The following is a 16,497-nucleotide window of genomic DNA, read 5'->3' as shown; positions in this document are numbered from 1 at the left end:
AATCCAAATCGATTAGCTAAGCCCTTCTTATTTGACTTAAGATTCAGCTCGGTATCACCGTCGGCACTCTCCTGGCCAGCGTCAAATTTAATTCCAGAGCCGAAATGCTTGCTCAGCTTCGCCTCCTTGTTCAATCGACGCTACTCTAGCTCGTCAGAAATTGTTGCTATCTATTTCGACAGTCGAATTCCCGCTTCGAAGCTACCACCTGCTTCTCTCTCAATTCTTCCTCATTTGACAAGGGCTATTCACCGAATCCATTTGAACTGGCTGCGACAGCCTTCCTCACCCTTGTCGTCAACTCCAGCGGAGCTCCTGCAACCTGTCTTCCGCTTCAGTCGCACGCGCCTAGGTCGTCTGCTTCACCTTCGACGGACTCATGCTCACCTTGGACAGTCGCAACACTCCCAAGTCCAAATCACGACCTCCTGGCCATTCGTGTCACCCACTCCAGTTGCTTGACCAACCTGCGTCACTGTTGTCACTCCCTAAGCTTGCTTGGATAGCCGAGGTCGACTCCATTACCGTCCTTCAAAGTCGCCTTTTGAAGTGAGTCTCGTCCTCATCTTAAGCAACTTGACTCGCTTCCGACATTGCTACTTGACTTCGCCAGACGATGTGCAAACTGCAGTCCACGAGCTTCCGAGAACGCATTTGACGGACTCCCTCACCAATCGCGAGCGTTGTCTATTCGCAACGCTTTGCCTCACCCAGAATCGCTTCTCACCGTCTGGGTTGGGCTTGCTTGCTCATCTGGAAGTTCCAATCAACTAGAATCAAATCCACACGCCGTCAAAATCTGCCTTACCGCAATCACCAAGGAAAATCGCTCACCACAGTAGTCGCCTTCAACTGGAATCAAATCCACAGCCAATGATTGACTGCTCTGATACCATTTGTCACAACCCTAGGATTAGTTAGGATTGTGATAGGAATTGGGAGAAGAAATTAGAATTGTAGGAGGGGAAAAATCAGTAGAAAGAGGGAGAGATAATGGGAGAAAAGGGGAGAACTTGAGGGAGATTGGAGAGAGTCTTAGGGAGAAATGAGAATCAAGAATTCATTCAAATCAAGCTTATCCTCTCCTCTTACAATTGGCCTTTTTACGGGCATGGTAGCTAGTTAACTAATTTCTAACAGCATCCTAACAGCACCCATGTGCTCTAACAACTTGTAAAAATATCCTAACAAACCATTGCAACCTTATTACAATGATGCCCTTCTATTATTCCTTGGGTCATGATAGTTGACTGATCTTTTTACCAAGGCGCTACGGGGTGCATGACTTGCCTACATTTGTACCAAGCTTGGCACATATGATATATATGCGCTCGCTTGAGAGGGAGTGTTAGAATTAGTGTTATACATATATTATATATAATGTTGTACATATTATATATATATATTAGAGATAGAGTTATACCTTTGTCATTTGTTGGCTCTAATAACTAGCTGACTGATCTTCTTACCAAAGTGTTACGGGGTCCATGACTTGCCTATACTTGTACCAAGCTTGGCACATGATATATATGCGCCCGCTTGATGGGGAGTGTTAGAATTAGTGTTATACATATATTATATATAGTATTGTACATACTATATATATATATATTAGAGATAGATTTGTACCTTGTGCTAAACCTAGTTGTACCTTTGTGAGATAGAAATTAATATTTCAAGAGATTAGTACGTCATTTGTTGGCTCTAATAACCAGCTGATTGATCTTCTTACCAAGGCGTTACGAGGTCCACGACTTGCCTACATTTGTACCAAGCTTGACACATATGATACATATGCGCCCGCTTGAGGGGGAGTGTTAGAATTAGTGTTATACATATATTATATATAGTATTGTACATATATTATATATATTATATATATATATATATTAGAGATAGAATTGTACCTTGTGCTAAACCTAGTTGTACCTTATTGGTATATATACATATGTATCTCATTGTGAATAATAGACACAACATTTTTCTCTCAAAACATCACAATAAGGTACACCCAACAAACACGAGTGTGATCATCAATAAATGTAATGAATCATTTAGAAACTATGATAGAAGGTGAGCGAGCAAAACCCCAAATGTCACTATGTATGAGATGAGATGGTTTTGACATTTGATATAGATGAGAAGGATAATTTATTTCTAGTTTGTTTAGCTTAAATGCAATGTTCACATTGAAATAAGGAAGGATCTATCATGTCCCTAGGAGGATTAGAAGGGTAATATTGTGATAGGGATATAATAAATGGGTAATATTGTAATAGACTTATATTAGTTTGTTAGGAGATATTTGGGTGCTGTTAGAAATTAGTTAAGGAGTTACCTATGCTTATAAAAAGGCCCATTGTAATAGGAGATGATTATGTTTGGAATGATAAATGAATATTCTGATTTCTCTCTAAATTTCTCTCCATCCTCCCTCTCATTTCTCTTTACTTTCTCCCTAATTCTGTTCAATCTCTCCCTTCATTTCTTCTTTGTTCTTCCCCAAATTCCTTCCAATTCCTTCTAAGACCCTAGCTAAATCCTAGGGTCATGGCAAATGATATCAAAGCAATCAATCCTTGGTTGTGGATTTGATTCCAGTTGAAGGCGACTACCGTGGTGGGCAGTTTTCCTTGGCAATTGCGATAAAGCGAATTTTGGCGGCGAGATAGCCAGACGAATTCCGATTGGGTCGGGGCTACTGCTTCTGGACGCAGGTAATTTCCAACGAAGGACTCTCGATGATGAAATCTGGTGAGTACGAAGGTGGTTGATCCGTTATGTTAGGTGGTTCTGATTGGCAATTCAGTTGCATATAAGAGACATTATTGTCCGAGTTTTGAAAACGAAAACGTCCCTTGAATCTCGAAATTGATTCCGATGCACGAGGAGGTGAGTGTCAGCTCGGATTTGGAGGAGTGACTTCAGCTAAGACTCTGGTGGTTGAGTTGAAGGAACTAATTGGAAGTATTGCCGATTTTTTGGAGGCGAAGTCAGCAGTGACGCTCGGTTGTGAAACTCAGTGTTGCCGACTTCTGGAGGTGACTTCGAAGGACGGTATCTGGCTAGTGATTTTCATATCCGACCGTGATAGAGGAGGTGACCAGAGGTTGACGCAAACGGCTAGGAGCAAGCGATCACGGTTGTGTAGCGGGGTTCTAGCGATCATGGTTTGGTCGAGTAGGTGATCTTGGCCGTTGTATCTTAGCGACGGTCCTCAACCTCCTTCCACAGTAATCGATCCTCAATTCCAGAAAAAAAAATTTGTGGGTGCAGCACAATCACTCAAGGAAGGTGTCGTGACCAGCGAGTAGGCAGTTCTCAGCTTGAAATTCGAAGTGATCGCTATTTTGCAGTGGGTGTTGTGATTTGAACTAGCAGTGAGTTCTGGTGAATTTTGGAATCATAAACGATTGCAAATTGGGCTGGGAGCTTGGACGGTGATTGGGGCAGTCGTTGAATCACAACAGTCACACAGAGAGTCTGGGCGATCTTGGATTTGCTGTGATCGAGTGTTGGAAACGATTGTAGCAAACAATTCCATTGGAGAAATGCCGTCAATCGGGCGGAATTCTAGGGAGTGGAAGGAATACACGTGAATTCCAGCAAATTCAGACTATCTTGGTTACGGAATTCAAGGACAGATCAGCCACATTCGCATATCCAAAGTGGAGCAAATCGGAGCAACAACTGATCTGTAGTGGTCCGTTGCAGTGAATTTCAGCAATCAGCTTGGATTGCCGTCAGTCCTAAACTCCTGATCAGCAATTAATTGCAGATTAGGGAAGGTAGGTGGCTCATCTTGCTGAGAAATAAAGGCCGTGGAGTGTTGAGAGGCAATCGTTTATCCAAGGTGCTTGTTGTGAAGCAAATATCGAAGGGAGATAAGGGATTCAATGTACATGACTTTTACTCGTTGGGCTTTGCAGTGTTCCGTTGGTGAGAAGTCGACCATGGGGAGCAGTTCATGCATGAGACAAATGGAGTCTCAAGGGCAGCAAAAGAAGGCTGTATTTTCAGCTAGGAACAACAAGGAAACAGGGAGTGTGGTGCATGATACAAGCAAGGAATCCGGCCATATGTTACAGGAGCAATTACAGGAGCTTGCAATGATACTAACTAAGAAGTATCATTATAGCTTTTCCGCGGAATTCTTTGATGATTATCACGGAAGTTCTAACCAAGAGGAGTCCCTTAAAATGAGGCAGCCTAAGAAGGGGCTTGGAGATTGGGGCTGGTCTAATGTGGTGGAGGAGTTCAACAAAATCAGGCAGGTGGGGTCAGTGATGGAGTACCAATTGAGGTTTGAAGAGCTGATAGCCTTGATGCTCAATCATAACCCCTATTTGACAGAGTCCTATTTAGTTTCAAGCTTCTTAATTGGCTTGAACGAAGAGTTGAGGCCAATGGTGACGGTGCTTCAGCCCAAGACTCTCAAGCGTGCTACTGATAGTGCTAGGCTCCAAGAATTAACATTGAAGGCACTGAAGAAGAACCAGAGAGATAGAGATGCTAATAAGAATTAACATTGAAGGCACTAAAGAAGAAATAGAGAGATAGAGATGCTGATGGAACAGCATGGGATTAGGGAAATGGTATCAAAGGACCTAAACAATCTTATATTGACTCTATGGAAATTGACCCTAAGGCTGATGAACTTGGACTGGCAGTAAGGAAGAAGCTAGAGGTTGAGAAGAGGCATTCTTTCGATGGGATTTTGGTTCCGAAGCAGGTTGAACTATCCTTAACTTGGGATGAAATAGGCAATGAGAAGGTGAAGACAGCACTAGCTGGAGGAAAGCTAAGGGATATAGCGGAAGAAGCCAAAGGTTTTGCTAAGGAGAACACAACTTCTGTTGCTGTGCTATTTTTTACTTCCACTAGCAAATCCAAGTTGTTGTATACTGCATGGAGGGATGAATCGTTGGTTGAAATTGAAGTTGCAGCAACTCCTAATGCTAATGCTCACAAACGGCCTTGGTATGAGTATCCAAGGCAAATCTGCAATCCTCCATTGCTACATTTCGAGGATGCTGTTGATATCTTTCAATGTGCAGCTGTGGTGCACCATGGAGGTGTAGGAACAATTGCTGCTAGTATTGAACTTGAACTCTATCAGATTGCTCCTATTGGAGTTCTGGGCTGAATTACGATGAGGCTTGATCTTGGATACTTAAGAACGAGAAAGAAGAAAAGGCCTAGAAGGACAAGGAAAGAAAGAAAGAAAAATCAAATAGAGAAGGCGGGCATTGGATAAAGAAGCAATGGCTAGGTGGTAATAAGTTTCTTAGGGACAAGAAACATTTCAAGTGGAGGAAATTGTCATGTCCCTAGGAGGATTAGAAGGGTAATATTATGATAGGGATATAATAAAGGGGTAATATTGTAATAGACTTATATTAGTTTGGTACGAGATATTTGGTTGTTTGTTAGGAGTACATGGGTGCTGTTAGAAATTAGTTAAGGAGCTACCTATGCCTATAAAAAGGCCCATTGTAAGAAGAGATGATTATGTTTGGAATGATAAATAAATATTCTGATTTCTCTCTAAATTTCTCTCCATCCTCCCTCTCATTTCTCTTTACTTTCTCCCTAATTATGTTCAATCTCCCCCTTCATTTCTTCTCTGTTCTTCCCCAAATTCCTTCCAATTCCTTCTAAGACCCTAGCTAAATCCTAGGATCATGACAGGATCTTTATTGCTAAACAAGTTTGGATACAAAGTTTTAAGGTAATTGAATGTTACACCAAAGCATTATTTTGTATGTGAAGAAATAGACAATGAAACATTTTTAGGTAATTGAATGTTAGAGGTAGAACCGACATTGTTATGAATGTAGAGATCATTTTTATCGTTAGCACTGCCAATCGTCTCTCCCGAAGACATGTCCTAAAACACACAAAGAGAAGGGAAAAATGTTACCGCATCTTTTTGGTCTCTCGAAAGCTTGCTAATGGAAGCAAGATTGCAGTTTAATTTCAGAACATAGAAAATCAATTTTAACCTTAGTCTTAGTACAGCAATAAAACCACGACCCACTACTTTTGACACTAAGCCATTTGCCTTGATGATTTTAATATCATCACCACACTCTTCATAAGTTGAAAAAATAGTTCAATTTTCAATCATGTGATCTGATGCACCAGTATCAATTATTCAACCTTCATCTATATGACTATTTGTAAAACATGAAAGGCTGTTATTACCTTTATGAGCAACAATGGCCACAGAAGGAGTGGATGTAGCTTCTATTTCCTTATGGAGATTTGGGTTGCTCAATAAATTTTGTAGCAATTTAATCTGTTCAGAAAACAAGCTTAAATTACCAGACTTATCTTTTGTCGGTGGATGTTTTGGTAGTAAGGGCTTGGTTTGACTCCCTCTGGCTGCGTGGTTTCCAATCAGCTAATTTTTCATGGAGTTTCCAACATGTATCTTTTGTATGGTTTGGCTTGTTGTAATAATTGCACCATAGTTGATCCTTACCAGCTTTCTGATTTTGTTGATTTGAAGAGTTTGTCTTGTTCTGATGAGTAGTCAATGCAGATAAGGATGTATCTGACTCGGTAGTTGACGGGCTGGTGAGCAATACCCATCTTCTACTCCCTTCCCGTATAAATTCTGCAAAAACTTCACGAAAAGTGGGAAAGGGCTTAGTGCCTAGCAACGTGCCACGTACCTTATCCAATTCTTTATTCAACCCCAGTAGGAAATTAAAGATCCACTCCTTCTCAAGCATTTGAGTAAATTTGACTCCATCTTCTGGATAGTTCCACTCCATATCATAAAACAAATCCATCTCTTGCCATAATTCAGTCAATGAATTGTAGTATTCAGTGACTGATTTATTCCCTTGTCGTGTTTCTTGGATTTTTTACTAAACTTCAAAACACTATGATGTGTTTTCCAAATCTAAGTATATTTCTTGCACTACCTCCCATTTTTATTTGGTTGTCTTGTAAAACAAGTAGATTCTCCTGATTTTTGGTTCCATGGAATTGATTAACCATGCCATTACAATGGAATTTTCTACATCTCAAGCACCATAAGTCATGTCTGTGAGGCGAGCATTGGAATTGCACTAGTGGCATACCCTACTTTTCCTTTACCCTTGAGAACAAGGAAGACGAACTATAACCATTATCTGAAATTGGTTCCATTTAGTTTGTGTTGAGTGATCTAAAGGGAATGATTTTCAAAAGATGATGGCTGGTTAGGGTTTTGTATAGAAGAAGTTGTACCCTTTAGTGCAGAGAACGATGAGGAATTGGTGGAAGGATTGGTATTGGCCATTAACCAAGCTCTGATACCATGAACAAGAATAAAATAAGTTGAATAATCTGGAAAGCTTACTTGATTTCTTATTGAATTCAAGTATGGGATATATATACAAGAAATCATCTAAAATATCTCCTAAAAGTCAGGAACAAATTTTGAAGATAAAGTACATCAAATGAACTTTAAACTTGCCGGAATTATCCTTTTTCAAACTGCCTCATCCCTTTGATCTTGGAACCTTATCACCTTTATCTCTGTAATCTTGTAATCCTTTCTTATCTCCTAACAGCCTTATCACCTCATCCTTTAATCTTGTAAACTCAAAGCAACCTTATCACTTAGTTCTCAGCTATGTGAGAAAGTTCTAGGATTTGATTTTAATTTTTCCAACAGTTATCACATCATTTTTGTGGGTTTTCATGATCCATTAGCTGACTTGTTCTCTAAATCGCTCAGAGGTTCTCGTTTCAGCTACATATGCACCAAGCTTGGCATAATCAACATTTATGCTCTACCTTGACGGGGATTAAGAGGATCATGATCTTTATATTAACTAACTAACTAACTATATATATATATATACTTTGATGGTTTATATGTATTTTGTGTATATCCCTAGAATGTATTGTTTCCTTACATTAGAATAGGATGCATGTATATAAGTCATTGTACACCTCTTTTATGAAATACACTTTCACATTATTTTATTTTACAGTTTGCATTAGGAGTGTGGAATCCCACTCTTCATGAATTTATTGATCTGAGATTTTTCCACTTCCCATTCCTTAGCATGTGATAGCCTCTAGTATGTGTTCTTAAATTGTACTCCTGTCTGGCAGGCTTTCTCAGAAGGGAATCCAAACAATCCTCTTATCAGGAGACAGGGAAGATGCAGTTGCAACTATAGCCAATGCAGTTGGAATAGGAAGTGAATTTATCCATGCTTCCTTGGCTCCACAACAGAAATCTGGTATCATATCAACCCTTCAAGCTTCAGGCCATCGCGTGGCTATGGTAATCCTCTTTAATCAGGGTGTTCTATACCAATGAAATCATAAATTTTGATGTGTTAAGAATCTCTCTCTTTAATTCCTTAGATACTTTTGTTAATAATCCAAAATTTGATATACTGAGGAAGCACCTTTGTCAAAAACTCGACCATTACTATCATGTATGAAATGAAAGAAGATGTTAAATTCAATGAACCCCCTCTTCCTATTGGTTTTGGAAATGTGTTATGTTACTTAAGGTTTAGTATGAGGGGGTTTTTAAGTATTTTATCCATCATTAAGGTGAATGTACTGGGTTGCTATAGACCTTAATCCCAGACCTTCTAGTTCATTTGATTTTTTGATTAATAATCCAGATCTTGATATACTAAGCAAACAACAAAAACAATTGGAAGCCTTAATTGATAATTGCACTAGGTGAGGTTAGTTACATGAATTCTAGCTTTTCAACCATCTCTATCCATGACCATATGATAGGAAATTTAGTTTTTGATTTATTTTATTTTATTTTATTTAGATTTTAGATTTTAGATTTTAGATTTTTTAGCTTTTATTTTTTCACTTGGATACTTTTAACTAGAATATTTATCTTTTAGTTTTAGCCTATAAATTGTTGAGGTTATTGATTTTGAATAAGAATACTGAATTCTCTCTCTCTCTCTCTCTCTCTCTCTCTCTCTCTGGGGTTCCCTCCCCTATAATTCTTCTTCTTATCCATCTTCCCCCATTTTCTTCTCTTATTCTTCAACTTTTTGCATCTGCAGTCCTGCATCACCATATCTTTTGTAACTCTGGCAAAATTTGGCTCTTACCATGGTATTTCAAATGAAGATAGATATTCAGTTCAATTAATTTCTTGTTGGTTTTGGGGAATCTTATGTTATTTAAGATTTAGCATGAGAGGGTATATATGTTCATTATACCTCATTAAGGTAAGTACATGGGGTTAGGAGAAGTTGATCATATTAACTTCTTGTTGGTTTTGGGGAATTTTATGTTATTTAAGATTTAGCATGAGATGGCATTTATGTTCATTATACCTCATTAAGCATGGGAAGTTGATCATAGATTTTCTCTTATTAGCCATCTATGTCGTTTGCTTCTATCTCTCGTCTCTCCTCACATTTCTTCCATTTTTCATCTTTCTTTTGTTTACTTTTGTTTTATTGGAAATTTAAGTTTGTCCCAGAGCTTGACCCCATATTTGTGGTTATCTTGTAAAAAAGTATATTAAGATCATCATAAATTTTCCAATAGAGTGGCATTGGGTGAGTCTACTACCATATCCATTCATGAAACTTTTTTTTTCTCATTTGATAACTTTTCCTTTTTCTTTATCTAGAAAACCTAATTTGTGGAATCTTTTGATTGGAGCTGTTGCAAGCATATTGATACTTGGTGTTGAGAAAAAAGTGTGCGAGAATAGAGATATTTAAGGAAAGAGGAGGCTCTGTTCTGTTAACAGTTATTTTTTAGTTTGTTACTGACAGGAGGCTTTGAGCTGTTAGTTTGTTAGAGAATTAGTTTTTAGCTAGTCGAGGTAGTACATTAACTCAAGTTGTATTATTCAGTTCATTCATTCAGTGTTCACAATTTTCCAGAGAAATATGAATCTCTCCAGAATTTCTCTCAAGCTTCGCTGTTCTTCCTATTATTTTCTTTTTGTTCTTGCTCGGAATCCTCCTTTTGCTTGCCAGCTACATTAGTAGAAGAGCCTCCTAGCTTTGTTTTGTTATTATTTTTGCTAGAACAATATGTTTCAGTTATTTTATTCAATTTGGTGAGGGGGGGGCGCTATTTAAAGCTGTTTCTGCTCATTTTAACCTCTAATTGTTGGGTAGTCAGTGTGTGTAGATTTCTTCAGTTTTGCTGAGTTTACAAGTCTTTGAGTTGGTTCTTTGTTAGTTGTACTGTCCTATTTATCTTACTAACAAAGGTGGAACAAAATAAGGCATGTTGGGATTCTCATGGTTCAGCTTCACTAGACCTAGAGCTGAACTGGCAATTGTTATTTCCAAACTTTTGATCCAAGGCTAAACCATATATCCTTAATAGTAAGTCAAACCAAGCCAATTTATATATCTATATATAAATTGGCTTGGTTTGACTTGCTATTTTTGTATATATATATATATGCAAAAATTTTGTATTTTTCTTGAATTTGGTTCTGATACCCTGAAATGCTTAAGTGATTAGTTAGAAACTCAACGATAAGGCTGACATCATAGCTTGTCAGGCAGTTATTTTCATACAATATATGTATTAAAATAAAAGAAATGAAGTTCCGTCCTGCAATGCTGAAGAACAAAAAGTATAGTCAATTATGGCAGTCTCTGAATATTTCTAGATGACCTAATTTGAGCTCTCCTTTTTCTTATCTATCCTTCTTACCCTCTCTGGAAGTAGCTAACTGAATAACAGTGGCGTAAGTTATTCCATCAGCAGATATGTTTTTCTCCTGTTGGCTTTGCTTCACAATACAGAACTCATAGCAGATGTAGCAATTGCAAAAAGATATTACCAGTAAATAACACTTATGTTTTCTACACCAGATCAATCAGCTTAGTTTAATATCCATACATAGCCTGCAACATCACTTTGGGTAAGTTGTTGAATGTGGGCACCAACCTACATTAACTTGTATTGAACTTAAAAAAATTTTAAACTTGTCTAAATTATCAATCATTAGTTTGGTCATACAATGCCTATCTATAATTTGCTCGTCCTTAGCAAATCTTTAGGCATAAAATTTCCTGCACTGCTAGCTCCTCTGTTGCAACTGCCAAGCAAGACATTGTATTCCCAAATTATATACCATTGTTATAGATTATCTATTAGTAGTATCCATAATCCTACTAACATGCTTGGATACTTTGAAGGTTGGTGATGGCATTAATGATGCGCCCTCTTTGGCCCTTGCTGACGTTGGGATTGCTTTGCAAATTGGAAATCAAGAAAATGCTGCATCAAATTCAGCATCTATAATACTACTTGGAAACAAACTTTCACAGGTCTGTATCTATCTCTCTCTCTCTCTCTCTATATATATATATATATATATATTCTACCTTGCTGTAAGTGAATAATTTGTCAAAGCCTGTTCCAGATCCACAGAAAGTGGAGTAGCATCTAGTTGATTTCTCAACCTTGATGGCAAGAAATCATGTTTCTTGATGTCTTGCCTAGTACCACAGAGAAGCAAAAATAGATATCATAAACAGCCAGTGTACTAAGGTTAGAATATTGTAATTTAGTTGTTGATTACATCAAATTTTCCAAAGGTATAAACCGGGTTTTTTCATAGAAGATGGTACCATCATCTCATTTCTTAGAAATTGGACACTTTGGAGTGTTGCACATCAGTGGTAGTACCCTATCCGATTTTGAGGGTATGGGGTGCTGCACTCACATGTAATGGTAATTTCTTTAGCTTTCCTATGTCTGAATTTTCAGTGCATAAAAAAAAAAAATCCCATAAGATTTATATTTGCAAGAAGTTGATCTTTATCAAGTATTTTAAAATTAAATTAATATTCTAATATAATTCTGTTTTGATGGGTATTTTCTTCAAGGTTGATATTTTGTTTCTCGAGTGTGACCCCCTTACAATTTTATGACTTAGAAAGGTCTATATGAACTATTGATATCAGTTGTTGGAATCTAGAATATATTTCTAGCTACCCTTGATATGGAAGAAATAACAACCAATGTGTTCAGAATCCATCTCTGTCTACTTATTTTAGTTTATTTGATTAAACTCTCCCACCAACATCTATTATATTTGTTCCTTGCAGCTAGTAGATGCGCTAGATCTTGCTCAAGCAACAATGACAAAAGTTCATCAAAATTTGTCATGGGCAGTAGCCTATAATGTAGTGGCCATTCCCATAGCAGCTGGGGTACTTCTTCCCAAATTCGATTTTGCCATGACACCTTCACTTTCAGGTAAATAAGATATTACTATACCTGTAATTAAGATTATTCTGCACTATTATTTGGTACATATCCCAAAACCAGATGCAGATATGATTTAATAAGATAAAGATACAGATATGGTAAAATAAAAAAACATAAGATCTCTGTATCTTTTTTTGTTAATGTCCATTTTATGGTAATGGTAATATAGAAAACTGTTGAAAAGTTATCACTAACATAAAAATACCATTAAATTCATACTAATAATATATAAACATCAACTAGCCAAAAAATATAAGATAATATAAACATCATTTAAAAAGAGAATGTCCTTATTTTTCTGAGTGTTTTAATTAGGTTAATTGTGTTTCTTGTTTTTATATATCTAAAAATTTTACCATATTTGTTATAAAAATAAAAATTCTGTTAGAAATTCATTTGTTCCTCAGGTATGTTTATCACATCTCCTACCCGTATGCATACATGTCTATTGTGTCCTAATGTGTCAAAAACTTAAAAGAGTGAAGTGCCAAATAAGCAACTGTACTTTATAAAGGGCCAGATAAGCCACTATACTTTTAAGAGCTAGGACCAAGTTGGTCACTGTACTTTGAAAAGCACAAACTGCAACTGTATGGTCCATGTTTGTGACGATGTGGGTTATTCTAAAAGGGGATGGAGTTGGCGTTATTAATAAAATTAAAATGCCATTGGATGACATTAGAAAAACATCTACCACAATGCCTAATGTGGTCCTGAATTTGAAAGTATAATGGCTTATTTGGCACTTTTTAAAGTATAGGGGCTAAATTGGCCCCAAATCTAAAACTTCAATGTCTTATTTGGTCCTTCTTAAAGCACAGTGATCAAACTATCCCTGAGGCTAAAATACGGTGCCTTATTTGGAACTTCATGATGAAGATCATAGAGAAAAATATTTTGGGAAACAATATTTGAGGCGTAACAGTAAAAATTAGTATTGTTTATTGTTTTATTAGTTTCTTTATTATAATTTGTTTCCTAAGTTTCTTTTAATTTCTTTTATTTCCTAAAATCCTAATTAGATAGGGATTACCTTTATAATCTTAATTTGATTATACCAAGAAATTTTAGTTAGAATAGGTTTCTATTTATTAGTTGTCTATAAATAATTCTTTAGAGAAGCATTGAAAGAAAGACTTTGATGAATAATATTTATTGCTACTATTTTCAAATAATCAGGATTATCCTTGTTTCTTTGGTTTGGCTTCTGCATCACTAAACTAAACTTAAAATATTATGAACAATTAGGAAATGAAAGTTGACATGTTTGACATATATTTCAAGGTGTCTAATGAGTATTTGTGTCTAATTCATGTGTTGACATAGGTATGACACTCCAAATGAAGTATTTCCACTTCCTAGATTTCTAATGACAATTTATGGTTTGCTAACAGCAATATCAAGCATTAATCCTACCAGGGGAGGTTGCTTACCTGAATATCTAGAATCATGATATAAAATTTGAAAATTTTTACCTGGTATTGGCTACCAAATGCAACCCTCCTTTGTTCAACTTCATACCAATTGTGAATAGGAGAAATACCTTCAAGGCTAGAAATATTAAGGCACTACTCAACCTATGACTTAATCTATTGTTTTCTAAGTTCTTGTACATATATTATTTTTTTAATGTTTATATCAATTTATTGCCCGTTATTTTTGAATTTTTTATTACACTCTTAGTTAAGGGCAATTTCTACTATTTAATTTCAAACACAGGACATCATCTTTTCCCACCAAGCCTAGTAATGGAGTTATTGAAAGATTGTTTCCCTGTGCTCACCATAGCATAAAAGTACACAAATGTTCGTGGAAATTCAAAATCCCAAATTGGGATTCCTGGATTTGTTTAGAAACCTCATCTTATGTTTTATAATTTCCGCATCGATCGTCCATCTGGTAAAAGGGGCAGTCTTGGTCAATAGGAGGGACATTATAGTTGGTTAAATTCTTGGCTTGCTCAAAATGGGCAGATTGCAACAGTATTCAACCACTTTTTGGTTTGTCCAACAAACTATATCTGCAGGATTGGCAATGGAACCACACATATCGGCATTCAGATTTACATATTCTATTCTTGATACATAGATCATTGGACAGTAAATTGAACGCTTGCTGTATTTCAGGTGGATTGATGGCATTGAGCTCAATATTTGTTGTTACCAACTCGTTACTTCTGCAGTTCCATGGCTCTTGGAGCAAGAAAAAGAGCTTAGCTCCCTGACAATCCCGAGCTAATCACATGGTAAACCCTCCCTCCAACCCTGTCCACCTATCATAGAAGAAAGTTGAATGACTCAAAGTTTGATGACTCCTTTATTCAATGTAAATCTTTGCGGATGAGAACATATGTATGGAATCATTAAATTGCTAGTACTTGTTAAACTGCAAATAGAAATGATATGTAGTTCTGATTTTTAATTTCTTTGCTGCTTAGAAGATTAACTGAGGCTCCTAAATGGGGTGGGGACAGGAGATGAGTTTTTATAGTGGGTGTTCCCAGGAACTGTTTGTATTTGTTAAGAGAACATAGAAGAAAAAGAGAAGGGGAAATAATGCCAAGTGAGTGGACAGGCCATTGGAAAACTCAAAACTGGAACCAATTTCAGATACAAATTAGAGCTGAACTGGAATAAAAATAAACCAAATTCCAATTCATTCTTTTATTAGGATGCTGCTAAGCTCACAGAAAGAAAGTTGGTGAGTTGTGCCTATTGAAAATGAAATAATATTTAATACACAATATGAAATGGAAAGACTTTGTTAAAAAAGGATGGGAAATAATAAATGAAAAAAAAATGAGAAATATAACATCAAAACATGACATGGCATGTGATATAATTGTCTTAAACAAACATAACCAAGATTAAGATAAAGATGGTTTATAATTCACAAGTTAAGTGGTTGGATTATAATGAGTTGAGATTTGTACTAATAAGTCATGAATTTGATTCCTTGTCTTGCGTAGTAAGGTAAAATTTTCATTTACGATTTAACTCATCTGTCGAAATTGAGAGCACGAGCGATGAAGGACCGTGCAAATGCAATAATATCAAGATAAATATGGTTACATAAATAGGATTAATAGTGTTTTTCATAAAAAGTAAAAAAGAAATTGTAGCCATTTGAAAAATTATAAGGTTATATAAAAATTAAATCAAATTTAAAAAAAATCAATTAGAGTTGGATTTATGGACAAGTTTGGAGAGACAAATGAATGGCGACATGGGCGCCTCCTTCTGAATACTAATGCTGATTGATTGGGAAAGGAAACGAAAAGGAGAAGGAAAGGGACAGCTACAGCAGCCTGCAAGTAGAAGGCTTCAATTTATAGAGGATAGGAGAGGAGAGGAGGCATTGAATGGGGGCACGTGATTTCTAACTGCCATTGCCTTTTCTTGTTGGACTCATTTTCATGCAAAAACGCCTTCCATGTGATTCCCCTCTACCCCCGTCCCCTCCTCATATCATTTTCTCTCTTCTTCTTTTTTTTTTTCTCTTCAAATGAAATACCCTTTTTTAAGTTTATTTTATTTTTGGCTTCCAAACTTATTTTAATTTTACGTGTGCCTTCTCATATTTTTATTTTTATTAATATAATAAAAATGTTATACCCATAAATAATTTTGATAATAATACTCACAAACTGACGTAATATACATAAACTTTAAATTGATAATAGTCTTATTCAAAATTTATAATAATGAGTAAATTTATTATTAATTTTTAATAGAATTATTACGAAGATTCTGTATGTATTATATTAATTTATAAGAGATGTTTATCACAATTGTGCTTGTGGGTATAACATTTATGTTACTTGAAAATTAAAAAATTAGCAGGCCGAGTAGGGTTAATATGGTAAAATATTGTCAACTTATTGGTAAATAAGAAAAAGGGAAATTCTATTTGCAATTATACTTTTTACTCTTCGTAACTCATTTTTAATATTCCTAAAATACCCTGAGATGAAAACTCATATTTGCCCTTCATTTAAATCTTTGACGCTCACTCATCCACTATTACTCCTCAAGTGCATGTACTCACTTTCTCCCCCACCATCGTCACAACCATTTTTCTCACCCACAACTGAACATCGCGCAATCACTATTATTCAACACTTAGCATTATGCAGCCACTATTATTCAACATTGAACATTGCTCAGCCTAGTTCTCCTTGCCATAGCCAATTACCAGTTAATTGTCAGCGATGCCGATGGAAGATTATTAGTCACAAATGTTTACGCCGGA

General features: G+C 36.3%; 1 protein-coding gene across 3 annotated transcripts in view; it reads left to right on the top strand.

Annotated features, from left to right (window-relative positions):
* Window positions 1-14,667, top strand: part of LOC127813427 (copper-transporting ATPase PAA2, chloroplastic) — a 119,442-nt gene extending 104,775 nt beyond the window's left edge. For all 3 annotated transcript variants that reach the window (XM_052354388.1, XM_052354387.1, XM_052354389.1), the window contains 4 exons: window positions 8,119-8,293; window positions 11,169-11,300; window positions 12,084-12,234; window positions 14,373-14,667. In XM_052354388.1, coding sequence (XP_052210348.1) covers window positions 8,119-8,293; window positions 11,169-11,300; window positions 12,084-12,234; window positions 14,373-14,470 — 556 coding nt within the window. In that variant the 3' untranslated portion in view covers window positions 14,471-14,667. The remainder of the gene's footprint in view (window positions 1-8,118; window positions 8,294-11,168; window positions 11,301-12,083; window positions 12,235-14,372) is intronic.
* Window positions 14,668-16,497: the final 1,830 nt, after the last annotated feature.

Source organism: Diospyros lotus, chromosome 11 (assembly GCF_014633365.1).
Source record: "Diospyros lotus cultivar Yz01 chromosome 11, ASM1463336v1, whole genome shotgun sequence".
Taxonomy (NCBI): Eukaryota; Viridiplantae; Streptophyta; class Magnoliopsida; order Ericales; family Ebenaceae; genus Diospyros; species Diospyros lotus.
Note: the sequence above shows the minus strand (reverse complement) of the source record. Positions and strands in the feature narration are given on the sequence as shown.